Here is a 12,154-nt window from a genome sequence, read left to right on the forward strand (position 1 = left end):
CGGTCAGGGCATCCATTTGGGCCAATGTTTCCATGCTTGATTCAAGGATAATTTTCAAGGAAGGAAGGACGAATGTCATCCCTGGAATTCCAGTCTTACATAGGTGCCCTCACAAGTCAAGTGAGTCATGATCATCATTGGAGGAAAGCATGCCAAAGGAGCCCCCTGAATGGCAGACATTATTCAGCCTGTTTTCCATTCTTCTCTTCTCAATCTCTCTCAGCACCATATTCCAGGTGCTGTTTAGGGTGTAGCCTGAATCCCTGTTTGTGTTTTTCTTTCACATATGAATTTCATTGGCTTCTTTGTAGACTCATGGTCCCACTACCCAGCAGGGTGGGTGAGTTTTCAGGCATCATCAAGGTTTGATGCACTGATCCCTAGTGAGGCTGTACTCAGCAATTGCTGATTTTCCAATCTGCCCCGGTGTAAAAGGGTTTCTTGAGCTCCTTTAAGGGGTTCTTGATGGTCTCACCAGTCTTCTCCACTCCACATTCACATGGCATCTCACAAATGCAAGGAGCCTTTAAGCAAGAGACGCTTAAATTGCATTATTACTTTAATATTTGCATCTTAAACAAAATCTATGGCTTTCACTCATAACCATCACTGAAAACAATGATTTACAAAGTTAAACAAAAAGCCACTAATGTTGTTAAGATAATGTCAGTGTCGGTATGTGTTCAGTTTTGGCGATAGAGTAGAAACTTTGCAAGAGCTTAACATCACGGAAAAGAGGGATTTTGCAAGCTGGATGAAAAGCTTTTCCCCAAAAGTGCTGGGATTCTCTGAGGATAAGACCAAATCTGTGCTAGCTGAGTAAATAACTTAATTGAAGACAAACTCATTGACTCAAAAGGTTTCGGAACCATACCCTAAAAGAATAAGAACTACATATTGCTTCATGTTAAGGCTGCCTACAGTTTTTCCTGCTCAACATTCATGATGAATTCAGCTTATTGAACAAGATAGCCATCCGCTGAATTTGATCCTTTACTTAATGTGAAATAGATATGCTATGATAAATTTAGAATAATATTGAATGAAGAAATTTCATAATAATAGCACTTTATTGAAAACAGACCTCAACATGTCAAATATCATCCAAAAAAGACATATGCAAAGCACAACCCAACAAGCAAACACTAAACGACAGCGGGCTTACAATGCATATGAAAATATTGTGATCTAAACCAAAATAACCGCATTACTGACTATCAAACACATTCAATGTTATAACATTATTAACTCATGATAAAGAGAAGTACAAATATATCAAAGTGGTTGCTGAATATTAAATAATTGCTGCACAAGTATGTACAAGGAAAACTAATTGTTCCTGTCATAAGTTACTTTTTAAAAATCATATCCACTTAAATAATGAAAAACCACTTCAAATATCCATAATTTACTCACAGAAGAATAACTTTTAAAAATCACCATTAAATTTTCATATATTTCAGCATATGGCTCAAGAATTGCCATGTATACATTTGCTTTGCATATCAAGCTACGATTAGGTAACCATGTTCGATCATTTGTCAGGCAATTCATGAATTCAGACTGCTATTTCAATGCAGTCAATTACATTTACAATAAATAGACATCCTTAAGAGTGTCATGAACAATAGATTATTACACAAAAGTGTAAAATTGTCACTGTAGTATATTGCTCAAAATCCTGGTTATGGATATAAGAGGCTACGATAAGATTCCACACGTCACATAACTTATCAAAACTACATCCTACCTCCTGCTCCCAGCCAATATATTTATCAGAATGGATGGAAAAAGCAAGTAACTAAATGTCACCTTAGTGAGTAGCGACGAAAAAACTGAAGTTCAAGTCAATCCCCCATCTTCAGAAACAGAATAACACCAACAACTGCAGCACAGAACAAAACAATGATTGAGACCATCCAATAACTGGTCCACCATTTCCCCTCGTCTCCAGACTCTTCAAATTCTCGCCTCCTACGACCCCTCCCTCGCTTGCCCTCCATTTTCAACTTGTACTTCTCCAACTCCTCTGCATTTCTCCTCTCCTCTTCAGCCCTCTTTCTCTCAAGGGAGGCCTCCCTCGCCTGATAAAAAATTGAATATTGCAAGTTAAAATGGAGTTGGTCCACCATATGACAAGAATAAAATGGACAGATTGGAGACAGAAAAAGTATCAATGGAAATACCAAGTATTAGCCTAGATCAGAACAGCTGTCTACATAGGATTTGAATAAAAAGTTTGAAACCAAAATGTTCGAGTGCTATTTGACCGCAAAAAAATTCACTCCTGCATTAGAGGTTGAAAATGAAGTGAGCCATAGCAGTGATCGTATGGAATGAAACACAAGAATAATGATTGCATAACTCTAGGTTTTTCGCTTCCAATCTGTAGGTAGGGAAAATATAAGGGGAATTAAGCCAGGTCAGGACAACAAAAAAACTGGAAAGACTGGAAAACTATAAATGGAGAGTGAAAAGGAAATATATACATACATAGTTAGAAAATAAAATACAGATTCGAATAAATCAAGAGCATACAGAGCAGTAAAAAATTATTTGTATACATACAAATGAGAAGCGAATGGAAGTATTCCAGTAGGATCGACTCAATACAACTGCACAAATTTGATAACAAACCATGTTCTAAGTTCTTTAGAGGAATCTATATTAATGTCAGAAAGGTCTAAAAGTTCAATGGTTTCACAATCTTTTTCTTGTCAAATTATGAGATTCCTTTTAAAAGGTGTACAAAGATAATGTCGCAAAAATATTTTTCTTCAGAGCTTGAATTTATATAAAAAATTCCAGGAGAAAGAGACAATACCTATTAAATGGAATAATAAAAACACCTGATGGTAATAATTTGATGCAATAACACTCGATGAAAAATGTATTCATACCACAAAATTGTAGTATCATGTCTTTCAACACTACATAATATGCCTGAAAAGTTTTGCCAGTTACAACAGCAGATAATTCATGATCATTGCACCAAAGATGCTGGTGATCAGATACCACTTTCTTCTGAGATAGTCCCCCCCAATTTTTGAGGACTCAATTTTGGAAAAAAATAAAAGTTTGCATGCACCCTATTAGAGTACCCCAATTACTTTTGTCAGAGTGCTTTTGGGCAAAAAGGGGAACATCTATTCCAAAAAATAGCGTATTAAGCACTAATTACAAAAATACTAATTGATTGAGGAGTTTGAAACATCACCACTCATGTTTTAAATGTCCCTATTTATAAAATAACACTTTTAAAAATTTGATGATTTTTGATGGACAAAATGATTAGTTAAATTCATTATTATGTTTAATATTATAAAAAAATTTACCCTTATAAACTGGGTTTTACAAAAAATAATATTTAGAGCTAAGTATTTGTACTTGGGACAGGCAACTTACCCTTGATTCTTCATCCACACGGAGTTTACATTCCTCATCACACTTGAGCAACACCAAAGTTTTAGGGCCTTTTCCATCCTTCGCTTGAACATTATGGTCAGAAGGAGCAACATCTTTGCAAATCCTTCTTTGCTTGATTCGCCCACAGGGACAAGTAACTCGCACTTTTTGAACACAGCCAGCGTTTTTTCCAGTGGCCACCTCCTCACTTTGAGAATCTGCAGGACAAGTTCCCGAGTGGCAAATTGCTTCACATCGATGACCACACGATAGCTAGAGGGAGGTAATATAGAATAAATGCACTTCTGGTGACACAAGTGGAATCTTACCGCATTTCATATCAAGACTATGTTAATTAAAATTATGAACATTTAACGCTATATTCAATCACTAAAACGGCATGTCTCCAAGGAACCACATAAAGCACAATCAAGGTAAAGGCCATTGTGGGGAGCATTGATGCCAAGTGATTGGATGAGGCTGAAAACAAAGTTGATTAATTTAAAATGTATTGATTTCAAATGAAAAACTATTATTACTCAGAAATATACACCTATATTAGATACAATATAGATAGATAAGTCAGGTTAGAGTCATGCCATTTCATTTTTCACACACTTTTTTGAACCAGCTTTTTTTTTTCTAAACAAAAGTGGAACCATTTCCATGAAAAGCTAACAGAAGAAGCATCACATGAAAAAAGTAAAAAGTTGGTAATTTCCTCAACATATCCTTTCAAGATGTTTGGCATGACTCAATTGAAATCTGTGTATATACAAAAAACATTTCGCAGAAATTAACGTCGTGGAAATCAAATTCGAGATAAAATTATTTATAGCCTTACCAATTTTGGGCATTGATTTGAGCATGAGAGAAGCACTTCAACATTACTCCCAACTTTTCCAGGGGAATTCTCTTTATCGGTTATGTTATCCTCCCTCAAGGCAGCAGTCCAGCGACGACATTCAATGAATATAGAAGGTGTAAGGCCACAGTGACACTTCTGTTTCACTGTCTGTTTGCAGGGTGGGCATTCACCCCGGTGACAACATTGTGTCCCACAGGGGTGAGGACAACCATATGGTCTAGTCTTCAAGCAAGGATGATTGCATTGCTCACAATTCCTACCAGCAGGACTCTATATAAAAATACATCAAGAAATGAGTTAATTCTTCGACATAAGCCCATCTAGCCTAGGTATGTTAGTTTTAGTTAATAAATAGTGGACTTAACTCCTAGTTAACTCACTCCCCACCATGAATCAATACGACAAAGGAGGCAGCAATTAATTATTCTAGGGATGTGCGATTACTCAAAAATTTGAGTCTAGCCATTGGTACTAGACTTGAGTGCTTCAAGTACTGTTATGACTGAATCCATCCTACTAGTTTTGGTTATGGAGCTGTGGAGGCCTGTATTTACAGAAATCTACCAATATGAAGCTCAATAATCAAATTCCTGTACAAATCCTTTGCAAAGTTAATAGATTGTTTACTTTCCTTGTCTTGGGTATTTCAGTTACTTAAAAAAGAAGCTAATAAGGAAAGATCCGGTCCACTGAAAATATCAAATTTTACATGATTCATCTTTTTTGTAATTGTGCAAATGTCTTTACTCTGGACTCTTCCTAGGAGTTTGGATTAATAGTATAATTACATTGTCAAAAAATTACATGAGATAAATTCATTTCAACTGTCCAATTGGAACTGTTCAGGACACATTCATTTTCATTCCTCAACTAATTCTGACACAATCAATGTTCACCTTTGTCATCACATTTTCCACTTTACATTAGGCCAAGTGTTCAAGAAAAAATGCACCAGGTGTTTGAAAAATTTTTAATATGTTCATGCATGCATTATTATATTGTCTAGTCCAGAAATTACTGTAGACCATATGATTCAAGTTGACTTAGACCCACTACTAATGAGTAGATAAAACTCAAGATCAAAAACTACTACTCCAGGGTTCCCACTCTACCTGACCAATGAAATTCACGGCTTTTTCCAGGTTTTCACGGTAATTTTTCACGTTTTCACGGTTTTTTTCAGGTTTTCACGGTCACAATTTCGCTAAATTCACGGTCAGTTAATAAGCCAACAATAAGAAAATCACTGGCCGTATATCAACAGAAAATTAACGTACGCGGCAAACGCTGTGAATGTTAACGCCGCAATAAAAAGTGATATCTGTTATGACGTGATCTATCGTTAGCAAAATTCAGGCCCGACAAAAGGACCAGCCCAACCGCGCTCCTGCCTGGACGCCGAATACCCTTCGGACCTCCTTCCGTCCGGACACCCGAGGTCCTTTTTTAATTCCTCGCCGAGAGATTGTTTTTTGCGCACGTTGTTATTACTGCACAGTAACCGAATTTCTCCCACCCCAATCTTTCTTATTTAACGGAAAATATTTTATTTAAATTGTTTATAGAATATAATAAATTAATTCTTTCTTATTTAACGGAAAATATTTTATGAAAATTGTGTATAAAACATAATAAATCGAAAAACACTTTCATACACCATATTAGCACGAATCTAAGACGAACACGATTCTAAGACTACCCTCCTTTTTTGGAACTCCACTAGGGGAAATTTTATTTCCTAATAACGATACGATTATAAAATGAATGCGGAAAAACGATCAATGCTTTATATTTTTGCTACGTTGCCTATGTCCCAGGAAACGCAGGATTTTGGCGAGTAATTAAGATATTCATTAAAGGTTTCAAACTATATTTTAGATAATAACAGGAATAGTAGTACTTTATCAAGACACATAGGTCATATTGTTGATCGACCCATGTCTCTTTCGAAATTCTGAATGTTTGCTCTCCACTCGGCATTTACACTGCTATTATGGATTTCAGTCAGATGTAAAAATTCTTATCCATCAAACACCATTTCCAGTACACGTATTCACGAGAGCAATGTGCATGTTGTGCCTAAAACAACCGCATTCGCCAGTGCAGTGACTGGTTGTGAGATGGATCACGAAGGCCAAAAATAGTCAATTACTTGAATTGTTCCTGTCCAATGAATATATTTTTAATACAATTGAGGTAGTGTGTAAAGCGTGAACAATGTTGCGTTAATCGTCAGCGGCACGCCCACCTGGATCTTCGCCTTCATATCTCTACTTGTTTTCTCCAGGTAGCTCACTCTACCCCCACCCCTACCATCATGTGCTAGCGGACAACCCAAGGCGCTCAGCAATATTCACGCGCATCTAGCCCGGATTCTTTTCTTCGTGTTCAATTATTTTCAGTCCATCTCTTAAAGTTCTCAATAGTTTCTTCGGAGTGGCCAAGGTCCGAAGACGAATAAAATTAAACTAGTGAAAATGAAACCTGACTTTATTAAACCCACATGGAAAGCACTCGGTGGTTCGAAGTCCAGCCACCCTCGAAAGTAGGGAACCACTCGTACGAGGTGAAGTTCAGAACTGATGCTATCGCGTACGGGGGTACGCAGAGCATACTGCAGAGGGCGAAGCGTGACCATATGACTGCGCCATCAAATTTTTTACCCTAAAGATACCCATTCTTTTCTAACTATCGTAGCGCCAGATGAGCGGATGAATTCGGATTGTTAGTAGGGAGAAACAAAAATCCTGAGAAGATATCCCTTCGTCAGTAACTCTGACAAGTGAGACTTATAGTATAGCTCGTAAATTGATAACTGATAACAACCTGATATCATGTTTCCGAAACAAAATGCCGAATTAACTGCCGAGAAGCTCAGCTACGACAATATCGCGTTTCGCCAAAAAGCACCATTGTATTTTTTCATCTATTTCCTTGCTTAAAATACGTCGTGTTTGGTCTCGTTTTTCTTTTAATTACGTGCAAATGACTAACATTTCAATCTAATAAAAGCATAATAGCAAAAGCTGAATATCATTGTTAGATACCTTTTGGGCTGATAGGGGACTCATGCAGCAGTTGACCTCCAGGAACTGGGAACTTTGAAGGAGTTAGGCTGAAAAAGGTCAGTGGGTGAGAAGAGGGGGGAGCGCGAAACACGTTTCTATTGTTCTCGTGTAACTCGATATTTTTTTCGAAGCTAAGGTAATACAATCCCTGCGCGAGCTGGGGCCTTTTTTTATTTTGAAGAAGAGGAAAGCGTCAGAAGGGGGGAGGCGAATGGAGGGGGATAACGGATCTTGGGAAATGCGCTAATGTTACTTTCCCACGGCACTGAGCTTCTCCCAATGGTAGTTCCATCTCTTGGGGAAGATTCCAACTATCTGCTTTTCGTTATTAGCCAAAAATTAGACATTGTATTTATTTCGTCTCATTTTCGTCTAACGATGGATGCGGGAAAATTATGCGTCGGAACCACGATCTTCAAACGATCAATGCAAGAAACGATACTTCGGGGAACGATAGATGCGGGAAAAAATTACTTTGTCTATAAGGAACTTTATTTGGGATCAGAAACGGCGAACAATCAATGCGGGAACGATAGATCGAGGTTCCACCGTATAACTTTTCTTTTGAAAGCGGCAGTGCAAACTTCTCTGCTACCGTAATACTCTGAAACCAAAACTGAATCGATCTCTCTAATCAGAGGCAAATCATGTTCCCTTCATACTGTTGTTCTGGGAAAAATGGAACGACTTTGTAGCAGTTTATATCGCGACGGCATTGAAGCTTTAACGTTACGATCCTAGGCGGATCTAGGGAGGGGCAAGGGGGCACATACCCCCCAGTCACTTAAAAAATATGCAAGATTTTGAATGCGGTCACATTATCATTGCGCTCGTTTTGTATCATGAGGTATCCTTGTGCCCCCCCAGAACAAAATCCTGGATACGGCTTTGCTTGTGCTCCCCACTCCCCAGAAAGAAATCCTGGATCCGCCTCTGGTTAAAATTTAGGTAAATTGTAATCAATCACACAAAAATTTTGTAAGTTGATCAAGCTCTAACTTGAATGGAGCCGAACCCAGGGGGAAAGCAGGCGATCTCGCGGACACGGCAGAAGTGCACCCGGCGATTGATTGGCACGCACGCTTTACCTGCTGCCTAAAATGGCAATAGTTTTTCACTTAAACACAAAATTAAATAAGCTAAATTACTGTTAAGTTATTTTTGACGTTGATTTTTCATTGTATAGCTATATATATTAGGTTGCAACCTCAGGTATCGATAATTTTTTCCGACGAAAATTATGCAACCCGATTGACGTCGAGAATTTTGCATTCGATTGTAAGTTCTCTTTTCTGCAGGAGTTAGGAGGAAAAAAAAACTTGTCTTAGATAGGTGCAAATAGGTACATTATAATTCACTTGGTTTGAAATACATATATAAAGACATAATAAATACCTGCTGAAACATGTTATTTTCATTTTCACTTTACTTTATCACTCGTCCAATATTTCCACACAAACTTTACGGTTGCGACGTAAAACTGGCAAGGCCCAGGTCGACGCATGCGAAGATCGTGTAATGCTGTGTTGCCATAAGCGGAAATCTTCTCTCGTTTTCAGGCCGCAACGCGCGAGAATTAGTAACGTCGCGTCGCGCCGAAAGGTCGCTGTCGCCCGGTTCAAACGCAAGGAGCATAGTGTCCACAGCGCATAGCAGGTTGTCCAGGTTAGCGGTCTTCCAATCACAGGTTTGAGGGTGTTGAATAAACGTTCAAATTTTTCGAAACAAATGCCATCTAGATTTAGTTTTGAAAGTGGTCGCTGCAGCCAGTGGGAAGCCTAATTGGGTGGAAGGGGACTAAGCAGTGACCGAGGGAGGGGAAACCAAGCCAGTCGAGGAAAGTAAACAAGCTGATGAGAAGTGGTGTCATATTTCAGGAGGGGGGAGAGAAAAGGCCTGCGCTGGGAAAAGATGTTTTTTTTCTTCAGGCAACATTCGTTCCCACGCTTTTCTGACCCATGCGACGATGCTCGCCACAATTAATAGAAGTGCGCTCGCCACGAACGAAGTTGAAAATTTCTGGGAAGGTATTATTATCAAGATTGAGAGATTTTTAAGGTTATAGGACGAAATTCACGGCTTTTTCCAGGTTTTTTCACGGTAGACGAAATTCACGGCTAATTCACGGTTTTAAGGTTTTCACGGTTGAGTGGGAACCCTGTACTCACACATACCTAAATTATTCATTTTCAAAAGGCTATACACCGGTTACCTTTACTCTGTTATCAATTTAAGAGGAGTTTTTAAGAAAATATATACATGAAATAAACACTATGTGGTTGGAAAGCAAATTAAGAATTATTAAGGAGAAGTGATGTAAACCCAAGCTCCACCAATATTCCATTCCCGACCACCAAATGATCCTAAGTATGTGGATCAATAATGGTCCATTTTATCACGTAAACACTTCAAATTTGACATTCACAAGGTTTGAATTGGTTTAAATGATAGAATGAAAATGGAAATATCAATAATATCATCATCAATTTCCACATGCACTTCAAGCTCATATATATAATTGAAAACACAGCTATCAAAATAAAATAGGTATTACTAACATGTCCACTGATGCTCGAATCTTGTAAGGTGGATGACCCTTTGACATGATGGCAAGGAAATGTGCAGAAGTGTGATTCACAGGGGAGCACACGCCCACACTCCCGTCCACAGGAGTAAGGGGCAGCAGAATGGCATGGCTGTGAGCTTCTTTCATGCCCACCCAGGCAATCAACTTCAACACCAGCCTGAAAATTGCAAAAGAAAATTGCAAATACAACACGGAAATAAGTATGTATGTATAAGATGGATTAACATAGTAAAAAAACATTATTTACTTCATGCATTGATTTAAATGCATTGAGATTAGGATGCTTGGATAAATAATTTCATAGCATTCCATATCTTGAAAAATGAAAGCATGGTTTAGAAAGAAATGCGATTTTTTAGATAAACTGTATGCATTTGTTTATGTTTACTTATTATTAAAAATATAGTGTTTCAAAGTTAAATTTTAATGCTTATTTAAGTATTTCTGTTCTTAGTTATTGATGTAACATAACATATCATAGTAAAACCAATATAAATCAAACCCCCACACAAAGAAATTTTAGGAAAACCTTCTTTTTTCGTAGTCATAGCCTGATTCCGGACCCTTCCAATGGTCAATGTAAAAAAACCTTCTGTAACAAACATCTCTAAATACAAAAATTCTACATATGACTGTGAAAGTTAAGTAGATTTTTTTGAATGAGTGTCCGGAGATCGGCAGCTTGCACCAGGAGTAGGCAACCCGCTACTCACCTATTTTGAATAAGAATGTTTTTTCTCAAATTTGCCATACGTGGTATTTGATGTTAAGTAATTATTGCTTATATTCACTACAGGAAGGTTTTCCATGGTGAATGAATCAAGATCACCTAACTTGCATTGTATAACATTCAGAATACTTGTAAGCCTCTGGTAAGATGCAACCCACATATCACCTCCATACAACAAAAGCCCCCGCAACAAAGTAATGATTCTTCCAATCCCAATAAATTCATTACATGGTGATTTTACTATACATACAGTAGTAGTGTTGCTCTTTACCAAAACATTTCATCCACCACCCTCTCGTCAAATCACTTCCTCCAACCTTATAAAGAGGCTCTCAAGGTAAGTAATAATTGCAGCGAGTGCAGACAAAAATATTTGCATACAAATGAGATAATGTAAGTCAGCATATTCTAGTTCTCTAATACATCCTGAAGATGAATTTGAGTTGGTATATGCTATGTACTATAAAAATATAATCGGTATTTGTTCACTTTGAAGCAACAACTAGATACAAAAACATTACGCCCTCTAAAAAAACGATAAAATAAGTGGTATAACTAAAGCTATCCAACCAAGATACCTTATTATGCCCTCTTTTGACAACTTACAGTGCAAGGAGGACATGGAAGGCACTTCTTCACCATCTTTGGCTCTGGTGGTTTTTCCCACGGCCCCTCAGGCTTCTTCTTCGGACCAACATCCTCCTTAACCCACACAGAGGTGTGACAAATGGCAGTGCATGCATGGCTACATCCTTCCTTTCTGACAATGTTGCACATCTCACGGCATGGAGGGCAATCTCCAGAGTGACAACTGTGGGGCTTCCGGGGATGCTGACATTCAGATGGCCTCCTGAATTTGGAGTCACACATTATGAGCCATCCAAAACAAAAAATTAGTGCAAAAGAATTCATAACAACCACAGAATTCTAACACTTTTAGCTAGAAGCTGCGACCAGTTTTGACATTTAACTCACTGTCAAGCAACTAAATTTTAGTTGATAGGATTTGTAATATACTCATGTCAAGGAATTAGGAGGTCAAGGAGTTGAATATTCATCAACTTCACAAAACTCACATTTTTTCATGCATTAGGAGTTGAAAAGACTTAAATGAAATTATCAAAATCAATATTGGCTCCAATGAAACTTTAAGAAATTAGAATTGATTAGATATAGAATATATCATACAAGTAGAGCAGATATGAAAATTCATTAGTGATTTCCTAAACTGACAGAATCAAAGCATGGTTCCATATGATTCCACTGTAAATTTTCACTACTGTGAAGCTTATTAGACTACATCAAATATATAAATATGCACATGTTATAATCGAATTTCTATTATTGATCAGAGCAATTCGTCTTTTCAAACAATAATTCTTTGTTCAGAAAAAGAAAACAAAAATATAACTTTCTACTAAAAAAAACATGTCTTAACTTTCTATTTAAAAATCAGTCTTATATTTGAATCAAAATGTCAACTAAGGTTGGTTTTA

General features: G+C 37.5%; 1 protein-coding gene across 1 annotated transcript in view; it reads right to left on the reverse strand.

The window, feature by feature from the left end:
• Nucleotides 1-1,051: 1,051 nt before the first annotated feature.
• The window catches only part of LOC124159324 (NF-X1-type zinc finger protein NFXL1-like), a 30,255-nt gene continuing 19,152 nt past the window's right edge, over nucleotides 1,052-12,154 (reverse strand). Inside the window, exons 12-16 of the mRNA XM_046535067.1 lie at nucleotides 11,265-11,508; nucleotides 9,900-10,085; nucleotides 4,250-4,543; nucleotides 3,406-3,678; nucleotides 1,052-2,084 (exon numbers count right to left, since the gene is read on the reverse strand). Coding sequence (XP_046391023.1) covers nucleotides 1,848-2,084; nucleotides 3,406-3,678; nucleotides 4,250-4,543; nucleotides 9,900-10,085; nucleotides 11,265-11,508 — 1,234 coding nt within the window. The 3' untranslated portion in view covers nucleotides 1,052-1,847. The remainder of the gene's footprint in view (nucleotides 2,085-3,405; nucleotides 3,679-4,249; nucleotides 4,544-9,899; nucleotides 10,086-11,264; nucleotides 11,509-12,154) is intronic.

The sequence above is a fragment of the Ischnura elegans genome, chromosome 5, assembly GCF_921293095.1.
Source record: "Ischnura elegans chromosome 5, ioIscEleg1.1, whole genome shotgun sequence".
Taxonomy (NCBI): Eukaryota; Metazoa; Arthropoda; class Insecta; order Odonata; family Coenagrionidae; genus Ischnura; species Ischnura elegans.